At 39.2% G+C, this 16,179-nt stretch overlaps 1 protein-coding gene across 1 annotated transcript in view; it reads right to left on the bottom strand.

The window, feature by feature from the left end:
• The window catches only part of PIK3C2G (phosphatidylinositol-4-phosphate 3-kinase catalytic subunit type 2 gamma), a 206,949-nt gene extending 192,950 nt beyond the window's left edge, over positions 1-13,999 (bottom strand). Inside the window, exons 1-4 of the mRNA XM_075051333.1 lie at positions 13,132-13,999; positions 11,590-11,781; positions 9,395-10,151; positions 3,399-3,481 (exon numbers count right to left, since the gene is read on the bottom strand). Of these exons, the coding sequence (XP_074907434.1) occupies positions 3,399-3,481; positions 9,395-10,054 (743 nt within the window). The 5' untranslated portion in view covers positions 10,055-10,151; positions 11,590-11,781; positions 13,132-13,999. The remainder of the gene's footprint in view (positions 1-3,398; positions 3,482-9,394; positions 10,152-11,589; positions 11,782-13,131) is intronic.
• Positions 14,000-16,179: the final 2,180 nt, after the last annotated feature.

Raw genomic sequence — 16,179 nt, 5'->3', positions numbered from 1 at the left:
GGGTACATATAATACTAGCTGAAGCTTTACATTTCACTAATTGGCCTGAATATCTTAGTAGCTAAACTCAAACATCCTGTACCAAGCATATTGCATTCTTTTTTGTTTGTTAGTTTAAGCAGCATTCTGTAGCTTCTGAGTTAGCAGTGCTTTATACTGTCTCTGATTAAAGTGTATTTTGAGCCACAGTTCTCTCACATAAAGTTCTTCATTACTACATTACCTCCTGCTTCAGGGCTGCTGCCCAAGTCTTTTAAACAACAGTATGAGCTACTCTTTTATGCCATGTATTTCTATAGCATGAGAAGGAAAAAAAAACAAAAAACAGGCTTCCAAAATTAATAATCCAATGAAGCAGCCCATTTCTTATAATGAAAACCAGGGGGCATGATGTTTCAGTGGGGTAGGAGGAAATGAGGCTCGACGATACCTCCAATATGAGATAGATTTATACTCATAGTAAAAAATCGTTATACTACAGAGGTTACTTTGGTGACCTATGTAGTTGATGTCAGTCTATTTTCTTTGCGAGCAAGGTACACATAAAGCTTTCCCCTAACACCAAATTCACTCTTGTAACCTGTTTCTGTAAGAAGGCCAAGGACTGAGTAAGACTGGAAGCTTCACTACCCTTTCTCCAGCATCAAATTAATGGGCTATGTACACACATGGGGCATGAAGCCCCTCCTCAACTTACTGGCAGTCATTTCAAAACTAAGCAGACCTCATCTCCTTCCCTACCCTCACACTATCTATATTTTAGGATAATGTGGGGACAGAAATGTGCTTTTTATGCTTTTCAGATAAAAATGCATTCAGTTCCAGAAAGCGTTGCTCATTTATGGCCATCTATTGTTTTCAAGTGATTAAAGAGCTTCGGGGCTGAGCAGGTGAGTGAAACATGCCAATCGCAAAATTTTGAAAGGTTAGGTCTTCCAAGGCATAAATGAAGTACTACACAAGTATTACATGAGGAAAATCTTGTGCTGCTTGCTTTCTGGGCTGCAACAACTCAGTGTATGCAGGAAATACTAACATGTACAGGGATTTGCTATTTCACAGCATTTCATAATTCTGTGTATTTCTTTGCAGTGCAGAACACATCCTTGAAGTCAGTAGGACCTGGAGGAACTCTGCATTTTGCAGTATTGAACCCTGAGACTATCAGCTTGGCATCTTTTGGTATCAAGCTTACTTTAGGATGTATTCTGAAGCCACCCATGGATGAACATCCACTATAGCTATGTCCATAATTGTAGAAGTAACCTGATAAAGGGATTTTGAAAACTGCTTTACAATTGTGTACAATGTAATGTTTCAATTATAGATTGCTACCTGTACAAATATTACCTAAAGAAAAACATGATTGTTTTCTATTTGAGCTACATGCTTAAGGTGCAAATCTGCATGTCAGAGTTTGAATTACACAACTTGCCTCTGATGTATAAAACTGGCAGTTATTGAGATTCTTCGGGGACTGAAAGGATGCTCATTTGGCAAGACTGAATATGTTAGTTATTTGCAAATTTATGACATTTTTTGGTCTTTTGTTTGCTGTGACATTTTGTCCTAAGAATGCTTTCCCATTCATTTGATCGAAGAAACCCAAAAGTTACTCTTAAAAAGAAAATAAGAACATTTGCTAGTGATGCACACTAAACAAATTACTGCAAAACAGGAATGGCTTAATTCTATTAAACTTTTTAGCCCTGTAAATAAACTCATATATTCACAAAAAAAAAAAAAAAGAAAATCAATAGAAAGCTTTTCCTATAATCAGAGTGCAAAGTTAAATGTAGAATGTTTGGACATTAAAAGATTTCAATATCTGAGAGGAAAACCTGTCATGTGGAATATACCTTCATGCATCTGATGTTAGTAGAATTGGGTTGGGGTCCAGACTGATGAACTGTGGAAGAAAAGACGACTGAGATGTATGTGAATGAGTATGTTTTGAAGCTGACCATCCAACCCCGTATGAATATATAATATATTCACTGTTAATTTGGGGGCAACATCAAACTGCTGTTTTTTGCATTTGGGTTTTGTTGGGTTTTTTTTCTTTTAAGAGAAGCAGGCTTGGCTGACCTTGAATACAGTCAATTCATTAAAGTCTAATTGAAAAAAAAAACAACAAAACAACCAGCATTCCATTTTCCAACTACTTTCCTGGGGGAAAGAGCATGCATTTATGCTAACAACTTGATAGTGTGATCAGTGAATATCTATGAAGGAAAATGAATCTGCACAGATGGTCTAAAAACTTGTATTTCTTAGCACTCTTGGATTTCAGAACAATTTCTTTTTCCGAAGAAGATTAAGTAAAAAAAGTTCTATCCCATTAAGCCATGCTATTAACTGTAACGGTAAACAATAATTAAAGGAGGTTTTGTCGCTTGCTACGTCTCACTTTTCATCATGACAGTATGTACTAATTCTGTTCTCAGTCAGTCAGTTCCTCCAATTCTTTTTTCCTGCTCCGAGCTACACAGGCACTAATATTGTCTAAGACAATGGCAGAAAATGGATCTTAAGTTTCACACACTATAAACCTAAAACACTGAAGAGTTAAATGTACTTACCACTGATAAAGGGAACAGCTAAGGGAGAAAATATTTTTTGTATTAACATTTCTTTGTGGATTTTAATCTTTAAACCAAAATTAGAAGCATTTCCATATTTAAGTGGGTACTGGAATTATGGTACTGTTCAGGAATGCAGGGTGTGGTGAGTTGACACTGGTTGGATGCCAGGTGCCCACCAAGCCACTCTATCACTACCCTCCTCAGCAGGATGGGGGAAGGGAAGAAAATAAGATGGACAAAAAACCTCACAGGTCAAGATAAAGGCAGTTTAATAAAAGCAAAAGCAAAGCAAAGGCCACATGCAGAAGCAAAGGAAAACCAAAGATTTATTCTCTATTCCCCATCAGCAGGCAATGTCCAGCCACTTCCCAGGAAGTAGGGTTTCAATACCGTAGCAGTTGCCCAGGAAGACAAATATCATAGTAACAAATGACGCCCTTCTTCCTCATTTCTCTTAGATGTTATTGCTGAGCAGACGTCATATGGTATGGAATATCCCTTTGGTCAGTTTGGGTCAGCTGTCCTGGCTATGTCCCCTCACAAGATCCTGCCCACCCCCAGCCTACTGGTGAGGGGAGAATGTTGGAGAGACAGCCTTGATGCTGTGTGAGCACTTGCTCAGCAGTAGCCAAAATACTGATGTGTGTTATCAACACCTTTCTAGCTACCAATACAAAACACAGCACCATGAGGGCTGCTATGGGGAAAATTAACTCCCTCTCAGCTAGACGCAATACACTGGGATAACCAATCCTATTAATATAAATAAGTGAAATGTGATAGTTGGCTGCATAAAGTTTTTTTGTTACTTACTTCTCCACTGCATTGCAAAAAGCAACTGTGTTTTCGTTACTTCCTTGATTTGTTTCAACCAGCTGGATAGACCAACCTGTAGCCTAAAAATACCAAAAAAACACCAGAAGAAACAGAGCTCGATTATTCAGATAACAGGAGCATAAGGCTAACCTTGCATTTGGTTCCATGAGGACTAACTTTCATACCTTATCCCTACCATGACTTGATGGAGCTCCAAATAAGAACAAATAACCCATTTTGAGTGCACTCTAAATGCTTTCAGATTAAAAACACGAAGTCACAAAGCATCAGCTAACCTGGGTTTATCAATTATTTTTTTTCCCCTCCGTGCAGAATATAAGGAATTCCAGACAAAGCTTTCAAAATTTACCTAGTGTCAGAGCACAGATAACTCTAAATGCAGATGTATGCTTAGTTTAAAAAAAGGAAGAGGGAACAAAACGAAACTTATACTGCAGTGAGTTTTAATCCTTATTTTCTCTCTTTCTGCCCTGGAAGGAAGCTTAGGATCCCTTCAAACACCATAAACCTGCAGGTAAGTCCCTAAGACAGATAACAGGAAGCCAGTGTATTCTGTTGAACATGAAAAATCCCCAGATACCTTCTCTAAACTTGGAGAGAACAGGTCTGAGCCACTATTTTGGGTCAAAGCACCCCCTTGTCTGTTTGCCATAGTACACTTCAGTCAGAACATTACCTCCAGGAAAGAGCTTAATATTATTATATCTGCAAGCCCATTCTACTGTTGTAGATAGAGACAGGTACAAGGCTCAATTGGGAGACCGGCTTTTAAATCCCTTCAGACAGAGAAGCAACTAATGACACGTCACAGAAGAGGAAACTGAGATATGGCAAAAGGTGTATTTTATAATTTTAGTAATTTATATACAAATATGTAAATTTATAAAAATGAATAATATAAAACAGAAAATTTAAGGGTTTTTTTTCTGGACAAGGACATGCAATATGCATGAAAAGATGCAGGCTGGGAAATTTTAGTTACACTTTAAATGATGGGATAAGTATAAAAGAGGAAAGATCTGTTGGGAGCTGGCTAGTGGGGAGATCACAATGGCAGAACTGAAAGCTCTGAAGGTACAAACCTTTTATAGATACTGTCAGTCTTGGGTCTCATTGTATGTAGTATTTTCATTAACCACGATAGCACAAGCAATAGGAGAGCACTTATGAAATTTAAAGATAATAAGGGGGCATCATCAGTAGAGAGAAAAATTGTAATGTCTGGTTGGAAAAACAATGGATAACCCTGAGGGTTGAAATAAGAGAGTGAAATTAAATTTAGCAATACAAATCAGTTGTCCATCACCCCCTGATTGTAAAGACTGCTGAAAAAGCTCCTTCAAAAGTCACTGAAAACATAGCACCTCCACTGGCTCATTTTTTCCACCTTGGTTAGACACCTACCTTGCAAACTCACCTCAGCAGAGTCATAAGAACTTCTGGTGGAAGTGCATTATTTAGAAATTATGAACAATTTGGTAACAGTAATGGCCTCCCAAAATTATGTAGTCATAACCCCCACACACACACACACAGCACAAACAAAACCCAACAGCAAAGAAAAACCATTCCTGATCACACTTACATCAGGGTAGACAGTTTTACCAAAAGATATATTGACAAGGCTCTAGGAAGTTTACATCTGGGATGTCGTGTACCCTTATGTTCCAGATGGAGGAATTCAAGCTGGAACAAGCTCAGAGAGACATTGCTGTGTTTGTGTGTGAGGTCTATGGCCAGGAGCAGGAGCACAGCTCACAGAGCACAGCAGGCAGGTAAAGCTACAGCAGTTGTTGCAGTAGGGGTGCAAAGGGAGCCCAGAACCTGCACTGAAGACTACACAGCGATGGCGGTGACATGGCACAATCTTCATCATGGGGTGCAGAAACTGCCCCTGTGGACAGCAGAGACTTTAACACACATAGAGCTCCAGAGGAAGGATGCTGCAGCCCAGGTCTCTGGCTGTAGGGCTTGTCTGGTGCCTCTCCCTGGGGCCTCGCTGGTGGGGAGCTGCCCTCTGGCTGCCGTGGGGACCTGCCAGTGAAGGGGCTGCAGGAGTAGGTGAGCAGCCAGGAAGAGGAATAGGAGATTGACAGGGACTCTACAGAGCTAAGGACCACCGAAGTCCTATGCTGCAAAGGAGCGATAACTTAAGATTACCCTACAGGAGCAGCGGATTGAGACTCCCACAGGAGGAAAGGCTGGAAACCTGCTGCTTCCAGCAACACAAAAAGGCTCCTTTTCTACCTGCAGTTCTGTTATTACAGAGCAGGTACAGCACCCTGGAAAAAGTGCATGGAAAAAGAGAGATAGTAGGTAAATGAAAAGCTAAGAAAACTAGGCCGCACGTAAGAAAAGGTGAGGCTGGGACACAACATTGAATGGGACTGAAGGTATTAAAAGAGAAACAACACAACTGGTAACTGGGGAAGGAGGAAGAGAGAGGAATTAAGCAAGGAGAGGGCCAAAACTGGGAAAGGATGATTGGCCATGAGGACATGGGTATGGATCCTCGAGTTTGTGGCTTGAAGAAGAATGTGATTAAATAATTACTAAAGGATTGCAAAAAGGAGTTTGACAGACAAAGCTGGAATTCAGACCCTCTCCTACAGGAGACAGAAGTAACACAGGAGCCCTCTGCCTCTCTGCACCTTTGCTGGCAGCATTTCTAAGTGAATCCTAACAGCAATCAAGAATCCTGCATAGACTAGTAATAGTCTACACAGAGGGAATTAATATACCATTGCTAACTAACTCAAATTCATTCTCATGGCAGGAGCATACATAGTAGATACATAGTTCCAACTCCATTGATGAATCATGTGGATGAGATTTAGTTTTGTCATTTCTCTTTTCAGGTGTTCAGAAACTTTACTTTCTTCCCATTGCATAAAAAGGTAAAATATTAATTACATGATCATACTTTACTTTTCTATAGGACTCCAGTCTCCACTCGCTGCAAATATATGAAAGCTTGAAGCGAATGAGATGGAGAATTGCGTATGGAGAGAACTGATGACAACAGGGGTAAAGTAACAGAGTGCATCCCTGGACAACTGGAATCTCTTTTCCCATCCACAGATTTCTCACGTTATGCTCAAGTCACCTGAACCATCTTTTGCAAATACGAACACTAATTGTGTATTTCTCACTTCTGGAGCACCCAAAATGAAATCACAAAGTTTGGTCTGATGACTGGGCTTGGGTGAAAAAGTGAATCTTGCTAGTTATTCTGAAAATGTTAGATTCTAAATATCGTAGATGGAACAGCCAAATCTATTGGGTACTTTTTAGGTTGCATTTCAGTTTTCTTTCTATATGGAGAAAATAAAATCTCTTTTCACAGGGATGTTGTAGAGACAGTTCCTTTAGTATTTTTGAACATCCGTCTTGGTGATGACAAGACCAGATAAAATGAATGTTTTCTTTACTACACTGGACATATTTTGATTAGCGCGCATTAAATAAAGCCTAGGGCTGTACAACTGCATTCAAGAGCTAAGGATCAGAATGACAGTATGATTTCAGCAATGTGAGTATTTCATCTTGCATACCTATGACCTATCTCAATGCTAATCTCCATGTTTCAGCATCCTTTCCGCTTCACTCTGTCTGCAGTCTTGGTTCTCATCTCCTACTACTCAGATGCGTCATTTACTCATCCTGGAGCTCACTAATCTAATTTGTGCTTGTTCTCTTTCTTTTGCTGTGGTGTTCCACTTTTCCAACTGTTCTGACCATCTTACTCGGCATCAACCCTGCCACCCCGCAGCCCTTTTTGTCTTTTCCAAAACTCCCAGCCCAATAGCAATGAGTTACTTCTTCACAGGCTTTTTTAGCCTTCCCTCTCTCCACTTTCTTTCACTCTTATTTCCCCTTTCTAACCATCTCAAAGTTCAGTTGCCAGCCCCTTGCTTTGGCTCTCATTCTATCCTGACATGGCTGTTTCTCCCTGAAGGAATTCCTGTGACCACACTGATTTTTCTGCTACAAATCAATTCTCTCTTCTCTCCCGTTTCTTCCTCCTCTAGCTAAACAGCTCAAATACTTCCCTGACTTAATCAAATCCTCCCACACATTTGATTGTAGTCGCCCTTGACTCACTCATCTCTGCTCTTCCCTCCCCTATAATTCTCTCCTCCTCTGTCACAGAGGCATTTGTGCCTGTTCTTATTTGCCTGCTTCCTCTAGCACCTCTTCTTCCCATACCACAATTTAATCTCCTCCTGCTCATTTGTATCCCACTATTTTCTACTTTTCTCATGAGAAGGCTTGTTCTTTTCGTCATGATGTCAGCATGCTTTAGTTTTCCTATTGTAAGTAAAAAGCAACAACAGCCTTTTGTCTCTCCATCTATTCATCCCCTCCTCTTTTGTATTCATCACTGAACTTCCAAAATGTGGTGCCTAGGATTAGCCTTCAGAGTTCCTGTTCTCAGATATATTCCTCATCCCCCATCTGTCTGGGTCTGACTATGTTTACTTCTATAGTTCTCCCTATTTACAGACATAGAAACAAGTCAATCAAGTGTCTCTTCCCCTTTGCTTTATGATACTGTGATCAGTGGGAGTTAAAAGCAAAAGGTGAACCTAAACAGTCTTTCAATATTAACGGTGCAGAGATATCCTGTAAGATATTTCAGGATTCCTATAATGATTCAGAATGCTAACAAGGACTAGAGGAAAGGGAGGGTTTATCTTTTTTTTTTTTCCTTCTCTGTGTCAGGATTTTGAAAGAAAGAAAATGAGGAGAGATATAACATCAGAGAGAGTTATGGGAGTCCCATAAGACATCGTTATTAAAAACAGCAAAACCACGACTGAAGCTAGGAACACCTGATGGAAGGAGGAAAAAAAGAAAGTATTTCCTTCAAAAAGAGAGCTAAAGACAGAGTATGTGTCATAGGATCCAGCTTCCACAGTTATAGTAGATATGTTTATTTTTAGAAAATTATACATGCACACATAAGTGCATGCAGGACATGGTATGTATAAACTCACATGATCAGGATAGGTCAGCCAAACTAGACACAGAGACAATAATCTGGCTTAACAGAAAAACAGATTCAGCATAATGTATTGTTATTTTGAATCCCAGGTTTCATATCAGACCATGAAGATTTGTTATTTTATTTCTTTCAAACACATCTTACTCTATATTTCTGTACTTATCCCTCTGTGGTAGTTTTATGGTTCAGTGAGCCATAGAATGAGCCTACTGGAGCATTCTAGACCATAATCTAGATTCTCTTCTGATGTAAAATGGCAAGTTTCCATTAGAGTCAATGGAGATACTTCATTTCATACTAGGTGAGGAACTGGCCCTATTACTTTAACATGAAGTCTTTTTTTAATAGGTAAGTTGTAGAAATACATTGACATTTTAAGTATAAGTTGGTTAAAACATGAAACAGGTAGGACAGGGACTCTGCCAGTATAAAATCCTCATTAGCTAGCTACAGTAGTCACCTTTCATTCAAAAGTAATTTTTTATGGTCTGCTGGGTTCTCTTCTGATATTAGAATCAAAGGAAGAGGATGCTCAGGGGTTTCATACTGTATAAAAATCTCTTAACTAATCACGTAAAGTTTGTTTGAAGGCATCCTCCTTGTAAACGTACAAAAACGTACAAAAATTCTGACTGCCAAGAAATCAAGATACACAATTATTGGAAAACATACCTGACACTTCCTTGCATCTCTGTCTTTGGAAGTAGTTAAGACCAAATAAGATGTGAATAACAAGTCTCGCAGTTGCTTTTGGCCAGTTGAATAGTAAGACACATGACAAAAACTCTCTACAGGAGCAAAAGCTTTTGCTTCACCCAAGGCATAAGTGTGATATTTTTCATAAGTTCTTTAAATCAAGTGCTTCTAATCCACGTTGCATCAGTATGAGTGAATACACAAAGTGCAAGGACACAAACAACAATCGAGAACTTTAAGCACTGTTAATATGAGAAAATTTAAATACCTCTCTGTCATGTTCAGAGCTGCTGGGCCAGGTAGGTCCTATGTTGCATCTTCTGGAAGTGTTGGTTAAACAAGATTCCCCATTTCCACTTTCGTCTCTCACTTCTTGTCCAAATGGATAGTTGTCTAAGAAAATGGGACACTGAGCATCTCCACTGTCAAAACCTATCTGAAAACTCAGATTTGTGTTGCCTCTTTCCACATTTGAGTCAAACACATTTGTGACTGGAGTTATACTATTCCCTCCATAGAGTTCTCTCTCTTTACTGTAGGGGTAAGGATCCGCCAGAGAGAAGTTTCTGTAATCAGATAGCAAAGAAGGTCTGAAGCCAACTGTTGGTGACACTGTGCCTTGTTGCCAGGGAGAGACAGGATTTCCAGGGTAAAGTTCGCCATAAGCAACTGGAGGCTGACCACAAAACTGCTGCTCAGGCACATTCAGACCAAAGATGTCTGATGGGAAATAAATTTCTTCATGATGATGTGAAAGTGATGAACCATAAAATAAAAATTCATTGTTGACTTCATCAACTATTCGATCAAATCCTAAACAGACGTCTCCAGCAGAACCAGAATGGTACATTGGGTACAATGCTTGGTCCCCAGCTTGTCCTTCACCAAATTCATTGTGTGAGAAAGGCACTCTCCCAAAGTATGCCATGGCTGATTCTTCTCTTCGGTCTTATTAATCCTCAGGAAAGTCTTACAATAGTTCCAAGATCAAGAGAGTAATGTTCAGAACTGGAGCTACATACCCACTGAAATGAAGAACAGAATAGAAGTTAAACCCAAAAATATCTAGTATAATGAAAGCAGTACACTTCTTCGGTCTTTTTTTTGCTTTAGAGCTTTCTCCACAGGGTGGAAAGATTTTCTTCATCTGGAGCTTGAATATTCTTTTGCCTGATCCTTATTTTCAGACATATTATTATTAAATTATTATTGTTATCCTGAACTCCTAAATAGCAGCAACAGGACACCTGAAACAATTGATCTAAATACTAAGATATTAATTCTGACAAATTTTAAATAAAATCTCTGTAGTATTTCCATTATTTTACACTTGTATAGCACATAATGCAGGAATCTAAAACAAGCAGGTAGGAAAGCTTTGTATTAATGGTTGCTTTAATGGCAGTTTCCTTCACATCTTCCTCTTATTTTGTGCCTCAAATTTCTTCATATTCTACCACTTTTTACCTCAGTGTAATCAGCTGAAGAAAGTCAAAGAACATAGAAGACATGGATCTTCAATTAATATTCAAAACACTACACCTCAAAAGCTTGGATATGGCATATAAAAAGGAAAACAAATATAAATAAATCAATTTCAGACTTTTCGTTTCTTTGTTTTTCAAAGCAGATTTATCTTCAAAGACTGAGGTTGTATCTTTTTTAACAAATTAACAGGCAAAGGCATGAACCTCTGCAGAAGCTCACCATCATTCATGCTGTTACTAGCAAACTTCCTGACATGATTTTGGCATGTGCTAAGTAGTCCTATGGTTGAAATGGGCAGCATGTACTGGAAACTGCTGTCAGTAGGTATGAGGGTATCTTTTTTAGGAAAAGAGTTTAGTACTAAGACCAAAATCTATTCTGGGCCACTTGCCCTCAAGGCCTTGGCCTATTTCATTTACTGACACAGATGCAGCCTAAAAACACAAATGAAACAGAATAGCAATACTACATAAAGTACACTGTTGTGCCAGGTACTTTATCACATAAAAGAAATAGAAACATCTGATTTAATAATTCAATAAAAAAATATATTCCCTAGCAGGAAAAAAAAAAAGGCTACTGAGATAAAAAGCATGCTCAGAAATTGCTAAAGCTTAGCTCCACAAATAGCTTTTCCAGTATGTCCCCAAGATCTATACTGTATTAGTTTAGATAATAGTACCTTGCAATGAGAATCAATATTACAACAGAAGGTATTCATCACAACTTTATTTTTGTTCCATTTGAAGTCAAACTCTAGGTGACATAGGCTTCTGTCACCCACAGTGAGGAATGAGAAGAGAAATGAAAAGTTAAATAGGCTGAAATAAAATCTCCAAGTTAGAGGTGGAACTACTTTTTCAAGCACTCAGTGATTCCACATGTTGTGTGCTTTGGTTTGCTTTAACCGTGTTGAAAAAAAAAAAAAAGCATTTATGAAGTTATGCTAAGCCAGATAACCAAAGTGATACCTACCACTTTGAATGGTGATCTAAGCATGAACTTCAATTACAGTCTCTGCACCTTTCTCTCAGAGTGAATCCTGAAGTTCACAACATTCTTAGATTAAGATGACATGCTTTTTTGCAGAAAAAATTAAGCAGCATAGCAATAACAACTTTTTTAAATGAAATTGTTCTCATTTACAACTTCCTCTGTTTCTCATTTCTGCAGCAGGTAAATAAAAACAAAGAAAAAAAGAAAGAAAAAAGATACATCTATTAAATCAAGAAAGAGAATGTCTTTTCTTTTCCTGCCTTGAAAATTGGAATGTTAAAGGAAAAATAAAAGATAAAAGAATGATATCTCCCTCCAGCCCCATCTTCCTTAATAAATTTTGGCTACCTGAAAGACTATAATTGAGGCACAGAAAATACCATACCTTTACGCCCTTTCAACTGTTTCTTTTTTTTTTTTACATTTCAAACAAATTCTGTTTATAATAATACATAAATGTCTAACAGCTAACCCTGTTCATTCACCTCTAACGCTTTTATGTGTAGCATCCCATATTTCTCCAACAGACAAATATTCACACACATAGAGCCCACCTCCATCTATCTGTATAAGAAAGCTTATCTCCTGCACTCTCCATACTGTTCAGGAGAAATACTGCTTTCCTGGTGGTCTTTAAAAGCATGCAGTTCAGGTATAGTGCCAAAGGCTGGTCTATGTGTTCTGCTTCCCTGTTCTCAGCGGACTGGAAAGTCCACGTGAGTATCAAGAAGTCTGCACGATGCAGCGGGCTCCCTCTCCCAGACTGGATCACGGCAGAGGGAGGGCCTAGCAGGGAGCAGACCCTTGTACAGCACTATTTGTAGCACTGTGTCTCTTTTATATAGGCTTGCATTTAAAGCTAACCATTTAGACTAGAAACTCAGCGTGCCATGTTGCAAATCTCTGTGGTTTAAGTCTTACCTGCTAGTTCAGTTAGTAAGACTAGGCTCTGTAATTAGCCAAAACCTGAGGCTTTTTAAAACAGCATACAAAGTTCAGGAAAGGAATTGGCTCTTTGCCAGCCACTATTACTCCATTTGAATTGTGCAAAGTGTATTGATAACATTGAATTTTCAAAAATCACTAATGAGGTAAAATTTATAATGCATTTTTTAAAAAAAAAGTTAAGTTTTTAGGTTCATTTTCTTTGCCTTGTTGTTTCTGAATCCACATTTTTGAGGGTTTGGCTTTTTTCTCCTACAGCTATGAAACCTTCCTTTTAAATGACAGCCATGTTTTCACATAATCATGTCGTTCTGAGATCAGTGGTTTTAAGGGAGAATCCCAACAAATAGTGTAAAATATTCAGTACAAATCAAGAAATTTGACAGCATCAGACAATGCTCACAACATTGTAGTTGCCGTTCAAGCACACGAAAATACATTCCTTACTTCATCATGCACATACATTCTAGTATAAAAGCTTGATGCACTGTGGGTTCAATTTTCCCTTTTTACCGGAACGCAGGAGAGGATTGGGCCACTTGCTAAGCAGTAAGAATATTTGTTGCAACCTCTTACCTGAAACACATAATTTGTTAGAAGTATATACAGTCTCCTATGCCTTCCTGTTCACAGACACATCCAGATGAACTATATGCTTTCAGTATCAAGGGGGTGTAACTTCTTTGTCAGAAGCTTTCCTTCCTGTTTAACCGGTTTACTGAGGTAATGATTCTTGCCCACGTCTTCCTTCAGGGAAATTTCAAACAGCAATAACAATAAAAAGCTAACACCTTATCTGTTCTCTTTCTCAATTTGGGAACCCAACCTTTTTTTTTTTTTTTTTTTTTTTTTTAATGTGGTGGTAGATGATCTCACACTTTCACTACAAGTATCAAACATGCCTAAAATAACAAGACAACTTCTCTAAGAGAAAGACTTGCCTCTTAGAAAGACTTCTGCAAAAATTTTACTCCAGCTTCATGCAGCTTCCATCTATCTGCGCTGGTGGTGCGTGCTCTGAAAGGAACTCCTAGCTCTGCTCAGAGAAGGGGACGGTACAAATCTTGCATGGCAGAGAGGCCCTCTGGCTTTGGCTCCTCAGTATGCAGAGCTGGGACAGTCTAATGGGGAAAGAACCTCCCTCATGCTGGGATATTTCCCAAAGACCCGTGAAGCCTTGCCCCTCTGCAAAGGGTCTGCTGAAGAGCTGGAGTAAATACAGCACTGGTCACGAACATCTTCCTAGAACTCAAGGAGCCCGGGGCCCTCCATAAAAGGGAGCAGCAGAGGCTGCTCCAGGCACGATGCAGAGGGAGTTTCCTCAGGGACCATCTGTCTTCATACCATTCCTTAAAAAGTTATAAATTGCTCCACTGAAGCAGCTGTTCAGAATTCACACAAAATCGCAATCCTAGTCTACTGCAAGGTTGTTACAGACAGGAAAGTATCCTCAAAAATAGTGAGAGAGTCAGTATGAACAAAACAATACTTCAGTTATAAAAAGCCATGCATTAAGACTGAACAGATTAGATTAAAGCATTTAAAGTTAATAATTAATCTCAGATATCTTATCTTTGATAAACTGAACAAAGTAATAATTTGATAAAGCATTACAGGAAAAACTTTGCCCTTCGAAATATAGCAAAAAGCTATCAATGGTGTCATTGTGATTTAAAAGCAGTTAGCCAAGGACAAAACTTATTTCAGTTGGTGAACAGTGATACATTTTTTTCTCATGTATTTTCCAACCCTTAAAATGTCAACTTGCTCCACAAACTATCTGGTGGCATTTGTGCTGTACTGTAGTCATTACCAGTGATTACTGTGAAGCAATCCTGAGAGAGAGGAACACACCAATTTTAGGAGCAGCCATTTCGGAGTTTATGGCAGTGTGATGTTGCTTCATCTCACAGTGATTGGACACAGTAAAAGGAGGAGGATTGAGAAAACAGAAGAAATACCTATGGGAAGAGCTCATATTCCCAAGCAAACACAGAAGGCTACATGCGTTAATATGAACTGAACTGAGACACATCCCCCTCTCTCCCTACAGTGACTTACAGGAGAATGTTATGAAGGTTTTTCTTGAGAAACTCTGAACACTTTCAGGATTTTTTTAGACTTTTAAGGTAGCCACTATTTTTCTGTTTTCTGTTTCCCATCGAAGTAGTAGGGAGGAAACTGCTGAGTCACTTTCTACCCTAATTCGTCTTAGAACTACCAAGATTTGTCTCCTCCTCTTTTACTGACATGTTGGACAAAATCTCTAGAGACAAAGAAATCTGGATACTCCCTGGGATGCCTCCTTTCCTTCTGTTAGATACTCTCGCTGCTCCACCAACAGGCAGGAGCCTACATCTCTCAGATTAAAGAAGAATCACGTATTTGATTTAGCCATGTGTGAGTGTGCTTGTACGAGCTAGATCTGATAAAAAGCTGAGGGTAAAAAGCTAGCATAATAGTCGCTCTAACACACCCCAAGATGAAATACGGCATCTTCAGCAGGCTTTTGCTCTCAGTGTTGCTTCACACACAGTTTGGAGCTTTCCCACATCGCACCCCTGCATTCGAAGCCTTGAGGCTTCAGGTAATAACAGGCTTGCAAAGGGAATGCAGCAAAGTGTTTCAGCAATCCGTGGGGCCAGAAAACTGGCTAAACAGAGCGCCAGTGAGGAAACTGCTCCATTTCATAACAGATCCAGCCCTCTGTGTTACTATTCTCCAGTGCCACCTACTGTCATTTCCCCAAAACTGTGAGGCAAAGAACAGATCACTGTGTCAAGCACAGTGGCAATTAAGCTTTATGTCTGGCTGCAGGGAATGTCATCATATTTATCATCATCACTGACAGATATGGCCCATCAGAAGGTTGCTCTTTATGGGAAGATTCATGATTTTTGAGATCCTGCTTGAAGATGGTGTGATGCTACTTCTCTTATCAGTGCTCCAAAGTACTGCTGCACCAAGGCGATGACACGGTATCAAGCAAAATTACATAGGTACAACAGGGTTTTCCCATGTGCTGGTGAAAACAAGCATCAAGATTTTGTTGTGTTTAAGCAGCAGATGAACAAGAATTCTGGTTAAATAGATGTTAAAATCTGGGGGGGGGGGGTTGTATTACAGGCCCTTATTTCTTTCTCACTTACAAGCTTCATCAAGCAGGGACCATGCCTTCTTACTTGTTTAGTAAAAGCCAGCAGAATAGATGCTGCTGGGCAAAGAAAATAAAAGTTGCAAACACAATACAGTGGTTGAGTCATTGTCAAACAATTCATCGGTAAAGGATACATTTGCTGTAAAGGGCAAGAAGGACTTTTCAATTCTGAAAACACTCCTCACCCTCTATGTACTCACACAGAACAAGTCAAGGAAAGGACAGGGGGAGAAGAACAAGGGAAGGGAAGCAAAGTTTCACTTTTCCAACAAAAATAAATAGAAAACATTTTGGTTTACATAAAAAACATTTTTACAGGCTCTGCTGACACCTACATAGAGTATACAAAGTTACTAAGTTACTAACACCCTCCTGAGGTTTGAAATATGCTGTTGTGAAAGATCAACCTCCACAGTCTGCATGCACAGACTGCAAAGCTAGCCATGACTAAAGGTAGCGTACAGATT

The sequence above is a fragment of the Buteo buteo genome, chromosome 19, assembly GCF_964188355.1.
Source record: "Buteo buteo chromosome 19, bButBut1.hap1.1, whole genome shotgun sequence".
NCBI lineage: Eukaryota > Metazoa > Chordata > Aves > Accipitriformes > Accipitridae > Buteo > Buteo buteo.
Note: the sequence above shows the minus strand (reverse complement) of the source record. Positions and strands in the feature narration are given on the sequence as shown.